This window comes from Nomia melanderi, chromosome 4 (assembly GCF_051020985.1).
Source record: "Nomia melanderi isolate GNS246 chromosome 4, iyNomMela1, whole genome shotgun sequence".
In the NCBI taxonomy this organism is placed as follows: Eukaryota; Metazoa; Arthropoda; class Insecta; order Hymenoptera; family Halictidae; genus Nomia; species Nomia melanderi.
Genome location: NC_135002.1, coordinates 10,928,809 through 10,948,086, shown reverse-complemented (window position 1 = coordinate 10,948,086; position 19,278 = coordinate 10,928,809). Strand labels below are relative to the sequence as shown.

Here is a 19,278-nt window from a genome sequence, read left to right as displayed (position 1 = left end):
AAGAATCTTTAGTTGTTTATTGTTAATACACTTCATATGTCTTTCTGAAACATAATTATTTAACATATAATATTATGCTTATATCTGATAAATAGAAATTGTCTATTTTTATTAGATATTTTATCGAATAAAAAATAGTTCTCTTTCTATGAAGATATTTATACAGTATATATTTGCATTCAATAAAATTATGAAGACTAACATAGTTAAATAGTAAAGCATATAACATATATACTTACAGAGATCGTTAATATAAAATTTATTTGGACCTCGCACGCATCTTCCTCCTTTTACGTTTTAGCCTGCGCATCCTCTTCTTACGCCACTGAAAATTGAAGGTAAACCTTAGTTAACCTCTTTTCGCCGAGCTTATTGTGATAACCATTTACCACTTTTTACAACAATAAGAGTTAAAAAAACAAATCCTTAAGTACTTAACCAATTGAATATTTAAACAAATTTTAAATACGTTAAAGAAGTTCTACTTTTATAGCAAAAATGATTCTATCTGTAACAATGTGTCAAGTATCCACGCACCTTGTAACCAAAAACAATGTACATTTAAGAAACAGATAATTACTAATTTATAACAAAAAATATTAGGATGAATTAAAAAATATTAATACAAACTAACCTTCGCTCTCATTTTAGATTTGTGAGATTTCTAGATTATTCTAGAATATCTCGATTTTTGCGGATTTCGTTCCCGCTGTCTCCTTCGGCTTCTAATGCCAATATGGAAGAGAAACGCTCGTTTCGACAGAACTCCGGAAACGTCGTTTCGTGTAGTTCGTCCGTTTGCCTCTAGAGGACGGAAAAATTGTATGTCATGAAAAGTTATTATATTAATCTAAATAATTTTAGATATATATAATAAAATAATTATAATATTTAATAAAATTTCGTAAAACGATAAATATAATTGTAGATTATTTCTTGTATTGTTGACATTTCAACATAACCCTTTATATTTTTTTCAAATAGTTATTTACGCGGGAAATTTCACGTTTATCTATTCGTGTTCACGTATTCTCGATTTCCCGCGTTTGAAGCACCTTCCCGCGAAAACTCACATTAGATTGCACTTGTTCGCGCGTATAAACGTGTTTTCCTGACGGTATTTTAATATGTATATAGACTACGTTATTTATATCTGAATTAAAAGAAGTGTCATTAATAAATTTGATATTATAAGTGTATCCAGAAAAACTCGTTTAAGGACTAAATTTTAAAAAGAACCGCTTGTAGGTTAATAGATAATGCGACAAATGAAGTTTGCTTTAAAAATTTCACTGCTGGATTAAGAAAGAGTTTTCTTCGAGAAGAGAAAATTGTTACGTATTAATATCATTGAACTGAAATCTACATTAAAATGACAAATGTCCAAACGACGATTCCGTTTAATATACGAAAGAAGTGTTCGTTTTACGGGGTCAAAAATAACATTGTGAAAGAAGACTTTACTAATGCAACTGCTCGAGAAACTTCATATAAATATACGCCAACAGTGAAGAAACTAATTACCTTCAGTAGCAGTGAATCGGATTCCGATTCAGATGTAGAGAATTCGTTGGTGGAAGATAATGTGAAATTACACTCCAAACGTGCAGTTGTTGGAAGCTCTCGACGCGTACGAAAAGCTAGTGGTTCTGACAGTATGTTATTAGGACGTATTATTATTTTGAATTTTTTGATAACATATTAGGTCTATAACATTTTCTTTTGTATATGTTTCAGAGGATATCGACTCTACACCTCGTAAACAAAAAAGGATAGGGAAGGTTGAGCAAGTTTCACCTACAACACCTTCTACAATTTTAGACAAATTGCACTTAACATCTCTAGATAAGGAAGACAAATTAGCTCCTAAAAAATTATTTGGTTCAGAAAAGTACCGCAATGCTCGTCAAGCTTTACATAGTTCAGTACCTGAAACTTTACCTGGTAGAGAACCAGAATTAACTCAATTACAAGAATTTATGGAGGAACATCTGAAAAATGGAACATCCGCTTCCTTGTACATATCAGGACCTCCAGGAACTGGAAAAACAGCATGTCTTTCAAAACTTATGCTTGAGCCTGAGTTTAAAACAAAATTTAAAGTAGTTTATGTTAATTGTACAACCATGAAATCTGCTGTTACAATTTATGGGAAAATCATTCAGGAATTAGGTTTGTCTGTTCCAAAATCTGGAAAGAATAGTAAAATGCTTATTGAAAAATATCTAATTTCTAAGCATAAAATGTTGCTATTAATTTTGGATGAATTAGATCAGTTAGAAAGCAAAAACCAATCTGTTTTATATTCAATTTTTGAATGGCCATTGATACGTAATTCAAAATTACTTCTCATTGGTATTGCCAATGCCTTGGACTTGACAGATAGAGTATTACCCAGATTACAGGCTAGATGTGAATTAAAACCAAAATTAATGCATTTTCCACCATACACTAAACAACAAATTTATAATATAATACTTGAAAGGTTGAGTGAAGCTAAAGTATCAGATCTTTTTACTGGAACTGCAGTGCAAATGTTAGCTGGGAAAGTTGCTGCAGTTTCCGGAGATATTAGGAGAGCTTTGGATATAAGTAGAAGAGTAATAGAGCTCGCAGAATCTCACAAATTAGTACAAGTTTTACAACCCACAAATGACAATGGTTTGTATTTTTATTTATTATGAAAGATAGTCATATTAGAAGATACAATTAAACAATGTATTTTCGTTATAGAAACAAATACTGGTAGTCCCAAAAAACATCAGTCTATAGCAGAAAAACCAGTTGATTTGAAAGAAGTTATTACTGTATTAAATGGAGTTTACGGAGGATCTCAAAATATTCAGAAAGAAGAAAGCACATTTCCTTTACAGCAGAAGTTGTTGTTATGTTCTCTTCTTTTGATTTTGAATAAAGGAAGAAATAAAGATGTGACAGTGGGAAGAGTGAGTGTGCGATTACATAAAATTAAATATATTTGTAAGTAAATGTTTAATTATAATGTATATAATTGTAACTCTAATAATTGTTGCAGTTGCATGAAGTATATAAAAAAGTTTGCAAGAAACGAAATATTCATGCTGTCGATGGTTCTGAATTCGTAAGTTTATGTTCATTGATAGAAACGAGAGGTATCTTAAAATTGGCGAGAAAAAAGGAACCCCGTTTGTCGAAAGTTAATTTAGAATGGGACCAAGAAGAATTGGATGCAGCTTTGCAAGACAGAAATATGATGGCAGAAATTATTAACGATGTATCTTGTTTGTAAATGCGTTTATAGAAGTTGTTAATGTTTTTAAGCTTTATCGAACATCAGGAGACGCAATATATTTTTATAGCTAAGCATGACGTCAGTTCTCTATATTAGTTTTTTAATTTATAGTAGTTTAAAACCATTCATGCAATATGAAAGTACTGTCCAAAGTTTTGTTACAGTATTTTATATTTCCATCGGAACGATTTTTCTATCGAAGTAAAATGTGTTTTTCTTTTGTATTTTATATCATGAGCATATTGTTGTATTTTACCTGTAATAAATGTATTGTTTTTAATCAAATTTATTATTTGTACTGAACCATGAAGATTAAAAAGTATATCAGATTGTTAGATTTTTTAAATTAATGTTACCCACATACAGTTTGTCATTGAAAACAATATTGTTACTTTTGTAAGTTTTCAAAACTTTTTAAAAAGCATCTGGTAATTTTGTGTAGTTAAGGCATGCGTGTAAGGATCTCTATGTAAATATGCGTCCGTTGAAAGTGCCATCTTCTGGCAAGCGTTAACATTCATAAAATAGTTTCGCATGACTGTGCTCTTGTTGACGGTTTGAGTGTAAAGATTCAATAATGTCTTCAGTGCTTGTACCTGAAATCCCTGCGCCAGGATTTTCTTTCGATCTATGTCAAAGGTAATCCATTCTTACAAACTTTATTATTGAAAAAATTTACATCAATGTATACGTACAATTCGAAAAGTGGAAAGTAATATTCCCGGGTACATAACCTCTTATGGATTAATACTGCTGTGTCATTTTTTAATTATTAGTTATATTTTCCAGTAAACTATAATAACAAATTCGATAACAAAATCAGCGTATTATTTACAATTAAAGGACTAAAAAATTTCATTTAATTTTATGTTATTGTAGAAATAATTTACTGATCAAGAAAGGATATCAAGCTCCAAAAGCTGTTAAAACAGGAACAACTATTGCTGGAGTTGTTTATAAGGATGGGGTCATACTTGGTGGTGATACAAGAGCAACAGAAGATACCATAGTAGCTGATAAAAATTGTAGTAAAATTCATTATCTTGCTGAAAATATGTAGTAAGTTTAACATTAAAATTAATTCTGTTGACTTGTAATTTTGCTTATAATATTAAATAATGGATAATTAATTAATTATTATTTTGAAGTTGCTGTGGTGCAGGGACTGCTGCTGATACTGAGATGACAACTCAGATGATAGCCAGTCAGTTGGAGTTACATCGTTTGAACACAGGTCGTGTGGTACCTGTTTGCACTGCCAATGCAATGATTAAACAATTATTATTCCGTTATCGAGGTCGCATTGGAGCAGCTTTGATATTAGGAGGTTGTGATTTAGATGGACCACATTTATATTGTATTTATCCTCATGGATCAGCAGACAAACATATGTATACCACTATGGGTTCTGGATCATTAGCTGCAATGGCTGTATTTGAAAGTAGATGGAAACCTGATATGAATGTAAGGATAAACATAATAACATCAATGTGGTTTACTATTATATTGAATTCATATTTTCTTCAAATAATCATCAGTCCTAATAATCACAAAATTTGTTAAGAAGTGTTCTGTGCATATTTCATTTTTATGTAATAAATTTCTATTGTAATTTGCATATAGGAAGAGGAAGCTAAAGAACTTGTAGCGGATGCAATACGTGCTGGTGTATTCAATGATTTGGCTTCTGGTTCTAACGTTGATCTGTGCGTCATACGTAAGGGTTCCGTTGATTATTTGCGACCTTACGATATCGCTAATGTAAAAGGAGAACGTTCAATATCGTATCGATACAAGCGGGGTACCACTGCCATACTCAGCAAAACAGTTCATCCTATAATTATCGAAGAAGAAACTATTCGTAGAGTTACAGAGGAAGCAATGGATACTTCATCTTGAAATGTGCATTAGGTATTTCTAAGTATAAGCTCATGGTATGCTAATTTTTAACAACAGAGCCTTTTGGCCTTATGTTCTTTTGATTAATAAACTTAATTCCAAACAATAAAATTCAAGATGTATATTCTTATATTTTGATTATCTTATAATGACTATCATACAAACTTTATTATAACGGGGTAGAGATCTATAAGTTAAAAAAGGCCTGCAGATTGCTTCAATCTTTGCCTCTTCCAAGGAGGCAATTTTACAAATTCGTCTGGTTCCATTTTAAAAATGGCAATAAAGTTATCGAAAGTAAGGTGCATCTCTTTGCGAGCCACATCAACGCCGGGTGGTAAATTTTCTGGATCGTTTTTCAATATAGAAAGGGGATATTTCACGTAGCTATCAAAAACGCTCGATGACTTTGACGATATTTGCATCTTCGTTAATGGTTCTTTATCTTGCAATAGTGTATAAAACGTTTCAAACGATTTATAGTCCCTCAACAAATTGTAATTCCAATTGTCAAAGAGTCCTATGAATGTTGAAGGTTCAGCACCTGAAATAAAAGAGCAGAAAAATCATTAGAAGTTCACAAACATTTAACTTTTTATAAATGAACGATTTATGATACCTTGTTTAATTACAGAAATTGTAGTATTTCTATCTCGACTAGTTGGATGAGTATACAGGAACACCATTGCATCGTACACGCATTCCCTTAATGACTTAGGCGTTGAAGATTTCCCAATACAGATCCATATTACATTTCCAGCATCTAGCAACCAAATAGCTTCTGGAAGAAGGCAGTTCTGTCCAAATCCAAGAACCTCTTCTCCAACAAACGTATCTCCTTCGGTTAGGCAGTGATACAAATGTTTCTCAAGCTCCTCTACCATGTCGACAGTTTCTGTGCCATAAGTACCTTTACCTGAAGAGTACAATTTTTTAACATCTTTATCTAACAATTTTTGTTCTCTATTAGATTACATAACTAGTATCCGTACGCTGTAGCTATCATTTTACCTCCAAGCTCTACCCAGAAATCATTATCTTCCTTGTTCTCAATCATCAACAGTGCATTTCTAGGCGCAAGTCGTCTTGAAGCTTGTCGAGCGTCGCCTGTACTTTTACCGCCGCACCATACCACAGGCATATCCGAGAACAGAATGAAAACTCCACTAGAATCGAGGCTGTTAGATCGCAAAGGACGTTCGACTGCTTTCGATGAATAAGGCGTAGACCCAAAAACTCTGACAAGATACTTTTCCGGTGCTGCGAATAAAATAATTTAACGGTAAACTTTCGGATGAAACAAATGGTACAAGGTTTAGTATATTACTAACGAGAATCACGATGTCTTCCAGCCAGTATTTTCAATTTTCCATCATAAATTTGAAGCAAATGAGGTGGTTCTCTGCCTTGACACGCTTTCACTAGCTGAGCAGAACTGTCTTCTGACAGACGGCAAGCGACTTCTAAAGCAGCTTCTCGGTCTACCTTTATAGAATGAACTCCTTCCCAACAGTAAACCTATAATATTACTGTTTGTAAAATTCAGACGTAAGGTAAGAGATTACGTGAAATCTGTCCAAAATGTCTCGTTCTAATCTTTTTACATCAATTTTTAGTATGGGACTCCTTGTAACATTCCTACGATACGTACTATGCATTTGCTCTTGCGTCCTTGACCATATTTGTAACACATCACGTAACAAGCCTCCGCATAGTATATGCCTTTATCTTCAATTTGGACCATTCCTTCCTTTTCAGTTACTCTCCAAAGAGTCTTTTCACCGGATCCGTCATCAACTAATTGACATTCGGCGGCCATCCTGGGTCTTTCGTTCATGTAATCCGGCTCGAAGCTAGGCGGCAGGGAGAGCGGTCTGTTCTTTGATGGTTCCCAACCCCTAACAAGAGCCTTCATCTCTATTGGTTCGCTAGTTTCAATTGCTCTACCAACAGAGACACCGTTGCTATAGTTCTTCTTTTTCACGAATCCACGTGCGTTGCGCACAGCTTCCAGCTTTTCTCTGGCGTTAACTCCGTGTCCGACCCAAGCCCATACACCGGCCTCGCCGCGATCAATCAGATAAACAGACTCAGACGTGAGATCGGATTGTAGAATCGGTCCAGACTTCAGCTCTGCTACCTTGTATTTGCCGGATTGCTCACTGCACCTATATAGTTTAACGGGGGCCGGCGTGTTGATTCTGTGAGGACGATCTGGTTGAACCACCCTTGTAGATGGATCCAAAATGCTCGCGAATAGTTGCTTTTCATCGTCAGCCAGAGTCTGCTCGTAACCATCTTCCACGATGACGACACGTCCATTGTTGTTCTCTTTCTTCGTTTCTAAGACGGTTACCGCGTGTCGTTTATGCAGTGGATCTGATAACGATCCCAGCCATAGGAAAATGATGCCCCTGATTTAAAAGAAACGAAATAGATCATTATTACGCTAACTGCGAAAAAATGATCAGTTTTCTTCAACTTTATTTAGAGTTTTCTTTGAGTGGACTTAGAACATACTTGGACAGGACGTCTACGAGAATCACGTCGCGTGAACTGAAATGGTCCCAGTGTACTTTTTCGAGTTCCGTTAAGATAGGGATCGCCACACCGGTGACTCTGTGCAGTGTGCAAGAAGGCGGCTCGAAATGGAGCCTCTCGATAACGAAATGCTGCCGGAAGTACGCTAGAAACCTCGGACTTTCGCGGCCCTGCGCCTCTCGCAGAAGAATCGTGGCGGATATCTGGGAGTCCAGCTCCGCAGCGCGGAGGGCGGCTGCCCCGGAAATCGTCGAGTCGCACGCCGATCCAATCCAGAAATGAATGACACGTACTGCTGGAGCTGATTTCAGCTCCTTAACCTGTTTGAATAATTTTCGTTGGATTAATCATGTTAAATTGATTCGCCGGAGTGACAACCTTTATACCCAGCGTCTTTAAACACACATAACTTTAATTGAGAAAGAAAAACGACTGAATAGAAGATACTGTTCCTTTCTTCTCTTACCTTCTCTCTTTAGATTTACAGTTTTAAATAAATATTCTTTTTTATACTGTCTTTGTGAAATATCTTTTACCAACTTTTCTCGGTACAGTGTTTTATTTGAAACGACTGTAGGGAATACCTTTTCCTTGAGAATTCAGAATAATATTCGTGATAAAAGGGCACGGTAGAAATTAACATATCACTAATGGAGAATAATTACCGGCATCCCAGGATAAGGGAGCGGACCGTCCTTCGGCGACACTGCATAGATAATGTATGCCAGCTCTGAGAGGAAGTATCCGATGTTACTTCCGGTGACGGCCGCGACCCGTAAACCCTATTGCATCGACATTAAAATGTAATTTCGTATTTTGTACTTTCACTCGTTGTGTTTCTTAATCCCTTGAACAGCCGCGCCGCATCTACAGGGTGGTCCGTTAATCGACGTCGCGACGAGGGTATAATTCCTTGTAAAGAAATAAGTTGATAGTTCAGAGTAAGATGTTCGTGAATGAAATTTTAGCCTTGAGAAATTCAACTATGAAGATTTCTCTTCAACACACGTATTCGTTGAACGGAAAGAAATTGTTATTTTATTTGAAGAATTGTCTTCTCGCCGGTTTCAATGTTGAAAGCGGACCATCCTGTGACATTTTTTAATAAGGCGAAAGAAAGATCAGTAGAAAATTACCTCGATTTTCCAAACACGGAACGTAGTGCTGTTCTTCGGGACATTCTTGAAGATATCGCCGTTGGAGTCGTCAGAACGGCAGCTCCTATCGTCCTGCATCGAATCAACAGAACTCTCTAAGAAAATCATCGATCATCCACGGGTTTCGTTGAGTCACACGCGCGCGACTTATTGTTAGCGACGAATGCTTTTCTTTGCTTCGATTAAGCTTTCCGCGAACTTCCACGGATTTTATATACCATTCACCTCCCTTTATGCTCTCATAAAAGCCGACCCGTATCGTTATTATCAGGAAACTTTAATTCCAGGGCTTTGAAGCTCCAATTAACAGGCGCGATATCGGACGAAAAGGAATAAAGGGGAAAAGAAGAAAACCGAAACAATCGCGGAGGGGAAAGGGCAATTAACGAAATTATACGGTCGATTATTCTCAGCGTGGAACGGTACTTTTCAGTGGACGCGCGAGAACGAACTCAGCGAACGGTTCTTTTCAATTTTCAAAAGATCGCATCGTCGAAAGTGTAATACCGTTACCACGGTTTCCGGAAACTGTCACTCTTCCCATGCTTTCCCTCGAGTTTATCCTTTCTGTTTTTTCTATTTCTCTCTTTTTTTCCCCCCTTTTTCTCTAGTACGCACCGTCTCTTCGAATCTCGCCGATAATTCCGACATTTGTCGTTTCCAGTCCACGGGATCCTCGGGATCGTGTCTTTTCAGGATTCCTTCGGGTAACACTAGAATCGCGTCGGGTCCGATTGATTTTCCGTATTAAATTGAACGAGCACCGGTTCGATCCTTTCTGATCGTGCCCAGCCTCGCGGCACGATCGCGCGCGCATGAATTTCGCAACGGAGAAACGCGATCGGTGCTCGCACGCCACGCTCGCCGGCAGAAAACTAGGGTATGGGAACTCGCGAGAGCGAAGTCCTCCGGAGGACTTAATCACAGGTGATCCACGATCCTACGATAGAGCGGTGCTCGAGTCGCGGTCCCAACGTTGCCCCGATATTCGCCAGAGTAATTGTTTAGCGTTTATGTAAATTTTTAATCGTTGATAAAGGCTGCTATTTATAGTTACTGCTGACTCATCGTAGTAAAGAATAATGAAAAAAGAATTAAACAAACCTAAAATGTTCCTTTATGTTCCCTGACATTGAGTTGTAGGTGCTATTCAATGATATTGAAAGAATTTGACAACAACGATCATACTATTATTGTACTAAATACATTGTATATGTACATTCTACTAAATACAATAATTATCATTACGATCAAATTGTATGGTTATATTCGAGAAACGGGAAAATATGGAAACTTCATAGTTTCTCTCGTTTAGGAAATGTGAAGCGTCGATCGAGACTATTTCTAATCAATGTCAGAGACATCGAATCGGATGACATTTGTTATAAACTTTTATTAGAATAAGATTTTAATTTATCGCTTTTAAAGTGTTAGTAAAATAAAATTTCGATAAAGCTTCAAAACGTAATAGTAATTGCCTTGACACGCGTCCACGCGACGCATTCCATTGTTACCGAACCGCGACTGTGTACACTGCGCGAGTATACAATTCCAAAAAGAATCACCGCCTTATCGAAAATTAATTGCCGTGTTAGTTCTACGAATGTCGATGTTTCCTTATAACAGGATGTTCGGAATAAGTGTTACGGAGAAACGGGCGTGTATGTGCGTGCGTGTGTGGTGTGTGCGTGCGTGGTGTGTGTGTGTGTGTGTGTGTATTGTTTTTGTATCTGAAAAAATCAGCGATTGTGCGCACAGCGGCACAGTTTAAATGAAACGATTCACAGCAGAGTTTCATCGGAGAAAAAAAGAGAGTGAGATAATTGAATCTGTAAAGCGATCATCAGAGAATCGTTGCAATTAGCAGTACATTGAATTACAAATTGTCCCGACGGATGATTCTCGAAAGGAGAAATCTATTGTAATGTCCTGTGCGTTACTGAATCCAAGTTTTCTATTATGACTGTAGTCGCCAATTGCTCCGACAATATTTCTTCATAATTGAATACACTATTTTCCTACTGTTAACAATGGATGTGACCACTTCGTCTACTCGCGGTTGACTCACAATACACGAATCCCCTTCAATTTCTCTACTTTTACTGCTTGAAAAAGAAAATCAATTGTTCATTGCCTTGGAATAGTGGTTTTCAAACTTTTCTAGCCACAGCTGTTGTAGGAACTCTATTTTGCATTACGTCTCGATGAGTTCAACTTTCAAAAGAGATGTCGTTTAATAACCGTTACAAGCCGTTTTCCAAATACGTCTACACGTTTTCTCCGCACGAAAGCAATTTTATTCATCTCTGCAGTTCACAAAATCCTAGATTAGATCGCGACCAAACTATGCATTTTCAGCCTTCCAATACGATTGTTTTAATTCTGACATAAACCGCTCATCAACCAAATCCGGTTAATTCCACAAAACAGAAAGTGGAGAAAAGTGATGTCAAAGGTTTGTCAAAATCCAATTCACGTTTGCATTATTCCATGGTAATAAAGAAGCGTATCTGAAATATACAAAATACAGAGTCTGCAAAGCGATTTGACTATAAAATTGGTTGAGGAGTGGCTCATATAAAAATTTTAATGGATTCATTAAATCCACGATGAAAGAATCAAACTTTCATTCAACGCGAATATGTTAAATTCCTTTAAAAATCCTATGCTCGCGCGAGCATCGCGTCTAATAATGTCTATAATAATATTGTTGTTAAAATGTCCATTAAATTTCTCCCCGTACTGATTACTTCACATTACTGTTCGGTTGAAATTTCATGCGAATATCTATTATGGTTCAAAAGTTCCATAAAAACGTCACGATAAATTCTTCGATTTGGATCATAGCGCGACCAAGCCGACGATTCCGCGAGTTCGATGCGTCGGTGATCGCCGGATCCGTTTCTTCCCTACTTTTTCCTCGTTGTCGCGTGGCCGTCCCGTTCCGGTTTGAAGTTTCCACTTGATGAATGACTCGCTAATTGCTCCACGCTTTCCCGGATTGCCGGTGCAACGAGCTGGCCCGTTGTCTTGCACGGAGATATTTCAGTGTAGGTGACGTAACAGGGTATTAACTTCGGTTAGTAACCGTCAGTGTGGGTGCAGCAAAGTGCAGCAAAGTGCAGCAAAGCGCAGGGGCGAGGGGGGAAGGGCTGAGCGCGCGTGCATTCGCCATTGTTTCCGAGTGATACGCGTGCACACGTGCTGTCCCGAGCCCGGCTCGCGCGACGATCGTTCGCGGCAGGAAGCGGTGACTGCACTTGCTGCACGCCCACTCGCTCGTCCACGACCGTCGCGATCTTCCGCGTGGAGGTGAAGATTTGCGACCGTTCTCTCTCTCTCTCTCTCTCTCTCTCTCTCTCTCTCTCTCTCTCTCTCTCTCTCTCTCTCTCTCTCTCTCTCTCTCTCTCTCTCTCTCTCCCCTCTCCCTCTCCCTCTTTCTCTCTCTCTCTACTACTCTCCATTCGACCTGAGCCGTGTTTCGCGCGTTACTTTTTCTTTTTAACGCTTTAGCGGCTGGAAGCCTATTAATAGGCTTTTCAGTGCCAACGATTAACACTGGAACTACATTCCTAAATTTTTCTTTCACAATTGAGTCGTTCAGAAACCAGTGCGGTTAAGTCCAGAAAACAAAAATTGAGAAAATTAATGTAACGGCTCCTGAAATTATTGTATAACATATTCAGAAGCTATAAAAAGAAGGGCTTTCTAACGTAGAAAAAATGAGTGAAACCCTAGAAAGGAAATTATTTATTCCGTTCAAATTTATGAAAATCAGAAAATATCAAAAAATCGACCTAACCCAGCTTCTGAGCGACTAAATTGTTGGAAGTGTAGTTGATGCTTCTTTGGGAAATTACTGGAGAAATTGGTTTCTATAAGGAAACGTTAAAAATTCTGAATGCTCGGTAGTTTTAATGTTAAGCCGATCATTAGTGAGCGGCAGTCTTGATCGGTAAAGTGTTAACAGCCTGTCTCTCCGTGATCCATCATTTGACCTTAACTTCATACACGAAATGTTAATGCAACAATTACCCGAGCGCAAAGGTTAACACCATTGTGCGCGCTGGATATCGTTGCGAGGTTTACGGTTCTTTTATTACCGAATCTATCGCGGATATCATGCGGCGGTACATAGTTATCTAAAGATTCGCGTGTTAAAGTGTTTCGTAAAGTTTACAGCAGTTACTCATCTTGCTAGGAACACGATGGATCTTTGAAGAATAAAAGTGTGTGATACATGCGAGAAATAACCGGAATTCATTTACTATGCAACGATGAATTATATTATTGCTGCTTTACACGAGGTCTTATAGAAAATGTTCTCCTCTCGTGGCTGTAGACTTCAGCCAATGATCATAAAGCTTTAGACGATGACTTTTAGGTACTGCAACCACTGGTGAAGGGACATGGTGTTTGTTGTAAGACCTTTGAACGATGACCATGTAGATGGAAATCGATATGAACCCCTTGAAGACATAAACGAAACACCGTTGAAAATATCAGGAACATGTGGCTACGCAATAGAATTATCTCGAAGGAAACAGTGTAATTATAATATTCATTTACTGCTAATTTCCGATGAGTTATCGTATTAAACTTTTGTATAATAATAATGTTCCTTCATTGAAGGAAATGCGTACTTAACTTCTGATTTCCAAAAATGATTGAGTATCAGTCAGCGGGTGAATTCTGAACGAAATTCAAAAATCATTCGTCTTTATTGGCCCCAATTTTCGTGGAATTGAATTGTAAAAGAAAACAAATGTTTCGTGCATTAAACTCTCAGCTCTCGCGGTGAGTTGAAAAATACCTCGAAAAATTAGTGCATGACGGGTATCCTGCTTTAATACTATACAGACCCACCCGGACAGTAAAACTGACCGATTTCATACTCCTTCTTTCAAAGTTACCAAGATTATGAAGACGATGAAATAAACGAATGTATTCGCGTGGACATTACAATAAAAGCCGTGCGAACTCTCAAAGAAACTCTTCCACGGTTGTCACAATGAATTCCAAACTGATCGCTCCGATCGCTATGTACTCCCAACATTAAAACTCGTTCAATCATATTCAGATTCTTGCAACATTACAAATGACGTAGATCGTTCTACTCAAGAGAATCCCTCAAAACATCCTCCCCAAGAAACACTTACGCAACCATTACAATTGAACCGCAATAAGTGTTCAAGGTTGGAAATTCACTTTCGAACAGAAATTCCCCGAGAACCGATGTTACCGGAAACGATCGTGTTCGATCGAAGTCTACAAAAGTTATCGGTGATTCAAGAGAGTCGCGCGAACAGCCCGACCATCGGATCCTCGAACTAGCCTCCTCTCTTCCGGTCCTCTAGCGCGCAGTTCCCGATCGACTCACCCGTCTCGAGAAATCCATGGCGTGTTCCTTTTTCCACCTGTTATTTCCTCTCACGTCATTTAGCGAGGCAGCGAACGATTCCGTGGCCGATATGCGCGAAGGGGCAGACGAAGGCGTTCGGCACGAAGCAACGCCGTCTAACTGTACGCGAACACAACTGATACGACGCGTTCCTGACTAAAAAGAAACCGTACCGGTGCGGACTCGTCCGGAAGTGGGCCCGGAACCCCGGGCCGGCCACCCGTGACCAACGGGTACCTCCTGAATACACGCAGCGAGCCATGCGGGCATCGGTTCTATGGCGTGTACAACGCATCTCGCTCGAGCGCACCTGTTCCTCTACCTTTCCAACATAATCCCGTCGCGTTGTGAAGCTTCTCTATCCAATCCATGCTCGTTTTTTTCTTCTTCTTCTTCTTCTTCCTTTTCCCCTTGTTCCTTTGATTCTTCTGCTCTCCCTCTTCCAGGTCCCTGTCGGTTGTCTTCACTCGAATAACGGATGCCGATGTAACGATCAAGATTACGGTCCCCAGGCATCGCGGGGAAGATTAAGTGCGTTGCCTCCGCGGGACACGCTTGTTACGCTTTCCGCGTGTAATATGCGCGCGAGGTATTTGGCGATACGAGCCCCGTAAAGTAACGCGTCGACCGATGGGAAAAACGCCCGTCGGTTTTTACATCTCCCAGCGAACACCCGCGACCGATGCAGCCGACTCAAACGACCGTCCCAGTTTTCTTTTATTTATTTATCGAAGTAGGACGTAGGTACTTATGCGAAGAGGTTGCACAGAAACACGGCAAGGCTCTCCGGGCGTTCTAATTAAATCGTGGATTTTTACGGACTGACCTATCGCACAGTGTCTCGAGTGTATGGGATTTCGGAAAGAAAGTCATAATTTCTAAACTAATGGAGTTTTGACGTAAATACTCTAATACTTCTTTTTGTAAAGAATACAAAGCTGCATCGATTACAATAAAGAAATATACATTTTCATTCTAAAAAATTGTGATAATCTTGCTTTTCTATTAAATAAACAATTTTTTATCTGTTTGTGTTACTGTAGCTTATCGTTGACTACCTACCGACTAACTTTTGTTTCACAATTTTTTTAATAGTTTAACGAATACACCTGAAAAATAGTCGTCAATATTTTAAAAATCGAAACCCAAATTCAAAATTTTTTTCCTACTGATTAGCGAACAAATGTTTATCAAAATTATCGAAAATTACAATGAATTTTCAACATCATTTTATATAACAAATTGATGAAATCTGTGAAAGTTCAGTTTACTGATTTTTCTCCATTAAACGAAACACTGTGGATCGGTGAAAAGATCCCTCTCTTCTTCGTCCAGTCGATCAGCTGGATCGACCCATCGGTGAGAAAATCCCTTTCTTCTTCGTCCAGTCGATCAGCTGGATCGACAGACACGTCGGTGAAAAAACCTTCGGTAGAAGTAGAATAAATATTTGATTAAATTTCTAAGAAATCATTTTCTTGTTGTTGTAATGGGTTTACTGAAATAAAATCACTATTATGATGTTGATCTTTTGTGTCGTACACGAAACCAGCACTGCGAATTACGATAGATAACCAGCAACTGAGAGTTATCGTTCCAACTAGTATATACGAGATGTGTTTGCAGTTATGTTCTTTTGATTTTATCTCCGCTTCTCGTGATAAGAGGGTTTTTTTGTATTAATATTTTGTTTGCACAATTTTATAGCGGAAGCGCGTGTCGTATCACGTTCATGCGACATACACATTATCCGCACGCATGGAGCGTCCTATCGGTGCAAGAAAAATTAATAAAACGGTCGTGAATACATATATTCATGCAGAGACCTGTTTGCTAGCCATAAACGAACGTAAAATGACGGAAGTGTTTGAAAGTCTGTAATATTTAACACATACAGCGTTATGTTATAGGAATGATACGACCAGTAATATCCAGTAATGTAAATCTACTTACACACTAATAATTCGAATAACATTTATTTTCCATACGAATTGAATAATAAATTGGAGTAAATGATTCAGCGCCACAGCATGCACAAATGGAGATGCGTGAACCGTTCTACGAAAGCTGTTTGTTATTCGAGCGTTGCTCGATGTTGTTATTTTTCTTAACGCGACGACGAACGGTAGCCGGTGTTAGTCAGCTGACATTGACAGATACAAGAAATTTTTTTCTTCTTTTTTATGATAATTTTACATAGTCCAAGAAGAAACCGATGGACTGGAGAAACGATGAATCCGACCATTCGAGCGGTTTGTGGCTGTTTGTCATGTACTACTAATCGTAATCGTTTCAATTGACACTTAAATCGCACGTTTTGTTCCGCGAACAGTTGAAAATTTTACTTGGGATGAAAAAAATGTGACGAGGATCAAAAGCGATACGAGCTTATCCGGCACTGGAGGATATAATATGTGTTCTCAAGGCGTACAGGTTTCAATGATTTCTAATCCATGCTCAGTTTTCTTTTTGTACGAGAATATATATGAATTTGAAATGTCTCGGCGTGTATATCGGATTGCTTGGAAAACAGGCGAATTTTGATGTTTGCAAAGAGTGTCTGGAACGTTTGGGACTGGAAACCCCAATCGAAGTTAGTAATCCGTTCCGTCCAACGAGCAAAATAACTCAGACCGAACCATCCGACGACATCGATCAAGAATTATACAGCGTAAATGCCACAGATTTATTTCCATGCCGACAAACTTTCCTTCATCAGCCTGATATTTTGTATTTCCAAGTAAGATTTTCGAATATTCTGATACATGCGTTACACCAAGTGGTCAACCAATTTTAATTTTCAGGGAGTGAAATATCCACCGGAGGATATTGCTCGTCATTGGAAAAAAGACTCACGAACGTGGCTTTGGAAGTCTGTCAGGCGAAGACGAAACAAATCGGTGTCTACTAATGAAACATGCGAGACAAACACTGAAAACATAGAAAATGAGTAATTTGAATGTCGATTTAAAATTTCGCGCTGCAAAGTTATTTTATCCTTTGCATTTGTTTCTTGTATTCCTTTAAATCCATACTGCTTTTCTAAATATGTGCTTTATATTAGACTATACAGTCTATTGTTTACATATATTATATTTCTTTTTATCAATTTTCCAAGTTATTAATGGAAATTACATTTAACAACTAATTACAACAGTTCTAATATTTCATCTGTAACAAAAATAAATAAAAGATTGAAATGCTTGTAAATTTGTTTATGTATCTTGTCAAGATAGTAATATACTTTCTCAGAGTGTGAACAGAATTAATACAGTAGTGAAATTTGTATTCAACCGCAAGTTTCTATAGAATCCAATTGTTGTTTTGGCGTTTCTGTTTCAACTACTTCACCCATTTCGAAACGTGCGAAATCTACAATTTCCGTGTTTTTACTTTGCAGTAGTTGTTGCACGGATACAGAAGAATCGAATAAAAATTCTTGGTATAGCATACAAGATTCTTCATCTATATCAACATGTGGTTCATCAACATTTGGATCTCCAATTTTTATTGGGTTCATACCTGAAGTCAAGAAATATATTATTGCTAGAATTGTATATAGTCTTTCATAGTAACTATAATTACCAATAATGTGCTGGCAGAGTTGTAATCCTAGAGTTGAACATTCTTCGTCAGATTTTATGGCCACCAGAGCACCATATCGTCCAAAAGATGATGGTACTGGATTTATAGGTGTGGGATGAGTACATCCATACAGGTGTAGACCTGATCCGACACTCATGCATAAGGCACGTCTTATATTAATGTTTTCTCCAACACTTCCAATGGTTAAAGCAGAATGATCACCTAAACTTTTGCCATCGTCGGCTGGCAAAGCACTGATACAATTTGTGAATAACACTGTTTTATTGACAGGTGCATCTGATTTAAATGTCATTCCATGCTTTAGTACGCTAGACAATATAGTTTCAGCTAGATCAAGAAATTTTTTGTTCCTTGCAACAAAGTCTGTCTCGCAATTTATCTCTACAAGAGCTCCATGATTGTTGTTAGTCACTACTGCTATTAAGCCTTGAGATGTTATTCTTGATTGTAATTTAACTGCTTGGCTCCAACCTTGAATTTGAGCCTGTTCTTTAAGCCATTCTTCTGCCTATAACATTCAAGAAAAATTAAAAATTTGTTTCTATAAATGATCATATACATCAGCATTAGATAAATTTATATTCCTTACTTTTTCCAGATCATTATTATGTAGTTCTAATGCTTTCTTGCAATTCACCAGCGTGTACCCAGTTTTCTTACGCAATTTTGATAGTAATGTTTTCTTTGAAGTATAGAGTAAATAATTTGCATGTATGGAACGATACAGCTGACGTGGAATCATCTACAATGTTTCATTGATGTTATCAGTTTATGTTCAAATAAATATATAAATATTATTCAACAGATTGCTACAGTATCTGCATAGGACCTAACCTAAAAATGTCTGTATATCAATTTGAACAGTATGTTAATTAAACTCGACAATATTATAATGACTGTTTTTACTTTAAAAAAGTATTTCATTACAAAATTCTACAAGTTTTCCAGAAATCGATTAATTTCGTTGCCTAGAAACTGCAGTCAATTGTAGTCGTTAGTGTCAATCTATTCGAAGGCAAACGTTTAGAAGTAAGATTCTTTGGTATCCGTTTTGCAAAGATACTACACAATAATTTATCACATAGAACTTTGAATATTTTCAAATAACAATTCTATAGTTTAATACTTACTATAATCGTGATTTGAAAAGCGAATCTGTAACAAACGATGAACTGAGATCAATTCCGAAAGTGGCGCCTTCTGTTGTGGTGTAAATTCAATTGCAAAATAGTTCGGAAAATGGATAGTGTAGGTTTCAAAATTACAGAATCCCGATTTGTAATCGATTGTCGATTAATAAAGTTTTAATCTAACTTTGATCTTACAGCATTTCGTATATATTGTTTGCATGTTTCATTTCAGATATAAAATAAATTTCCATTTTTTTCGGGAACCTACTGTAT

General features: G+C 37.5%; 5 protein-coding genes across 11 annotated transcripts; 3 read left to right on the top strand and 2 right to left on the bottom strand.

Annotated features, from left to right (window-relative positions):
• Positions 1 to 996: 996 nt before the first annotated feature.
• Cdc6 (Cell division cycle 6) lies at positions 997 to 3,556 on the top strand. Its single transcript, XM_031982692.2, has 4 exons — positions 997 to 1,655; positions 1,738 to 2,661; positions 2,734 to 2,945; positions 3,035 to 3,556. Exons 1-4 carry the CDS (start codon positions 1,373 to 1,375, stop codon positions 3,266 to 3,268), a joined length of 1,653 nt encoding a protein of 550 aa, XP_031838552.1. The 5' UTR covers positions 997 to 1,372; the 3' UTR covers positions 3,269 to 3,556.
• A 200-nt stretch (positions 3,557 to 3,756) lies between these two features.
• Prosbeta2 (Proteasome beta2 subunit) lies at positions 3,757 to 5,281 on the top strand. The gene is made up of 4 exons (XM_031982701.1): positions 3,757 to 3,910; positions 4,151 to 4,330; positions 4,420 to 4,735; positions 4,895 to 5,281. The coding sequence occupies exons 1-4, from the start codon at positions 3,849 to 3,851 to the stop codon at positions 5,168 to 5,170; spliced, it is 834 nt and encodes a 277-aa protein (XP_031838561.1). The 5' UTR covers positions 3,757 to 3,848; the 3' UTR covers positions 5,171 to 5,281.
• An 83-nt stretch (positions 5,282 to 5,364) lies between these two features.
• On the bottom strand, positions 5,365 to 15,692 carry qua (villin like protein quail). Of its 7 annotated transcripts, XM_076367009.1 has the most exons (11): positions 15,541 to 15,679; positions 15,332 to 15,378; positions 14,249 to 15,064; positions 8,848 to 8,940; positions 8,377 to 8,493; positions 7,691 to 8,031; positions 6,822 to 7,584; positions 6,502 to 6,688; positions 6,182 to 6,430; positions 5,790 to 6,086; positions 5,365 to 5,714 (listed from the first exon to the last, which is right to left on the bottom strand). In XM_076367009.1, exons 3-11 carry the CDS (start codon positions 14,264 to 14,266, stop codon positions 5,365 to 5,367), a joined length of 2,415 nt encoding a protein of 804 aa, XP_076223124.1. In that variant the 5' UTR covers positions 14,267 to 15,064; positions 15,332 to 15,378; positions 15,541 to 15,679. The 7 variants fall into 7 exon arrangements, with proteins under 7 accessions (XP_076223124.1, XP_031838551.2, XP_076223123.1 ...); XM_031982691.2 differs by lacking the exon at positions 15,332 to 15,378 and having other exon boundaries at positions 15,541 to 15,692; XM_076367008.1 differs by having other exon boundaries at positions 14,249 to 15,378.
• mEFTs (elongation factor Ts, mitochondrial) lies at positions 15,442 to 19,278 on the bottom strand. The gene is made up of 5 exons (XM_031982695.2): positions 19,006 to 19,278; positions 18,465 to 18,617; positions 17,855 to 18,383; positions 17,514 to 17,791; positions 15,442 to 17,440 (listed from the first exon to the last, which is right to left on the bottom strand). The coding sequence occupies exons 2-4, from the start codon at positions 18,615 to 18,617 to the stop codon at positions 17,559 to 17,561; spliced, it is 915 nt and encodes a 304-aa protein (XP_031838555.1). The 5' UTR covers positions 19,006 to 19,278; the 3' UTR covers positions 15,442 to 17,440; positions 17,514 to 17,558.
• On the top strand, positions 16,755 to 17,296 carry LOC116429594 (uncharacterized). The gene is made up of 2 exons (XM_031982703.2): positions 16,755 to 17,009; positions 17,074 to 17,296. Exons 1-2 carry the CDS (start codon positions 16,755 to 16,757, stop codon positions 17,221 to 17,223), a joined length of 405 nt encoding a protein of 134 aa, XP_031838563.2. The 3' UTR covers positions 17,224 to 17,296.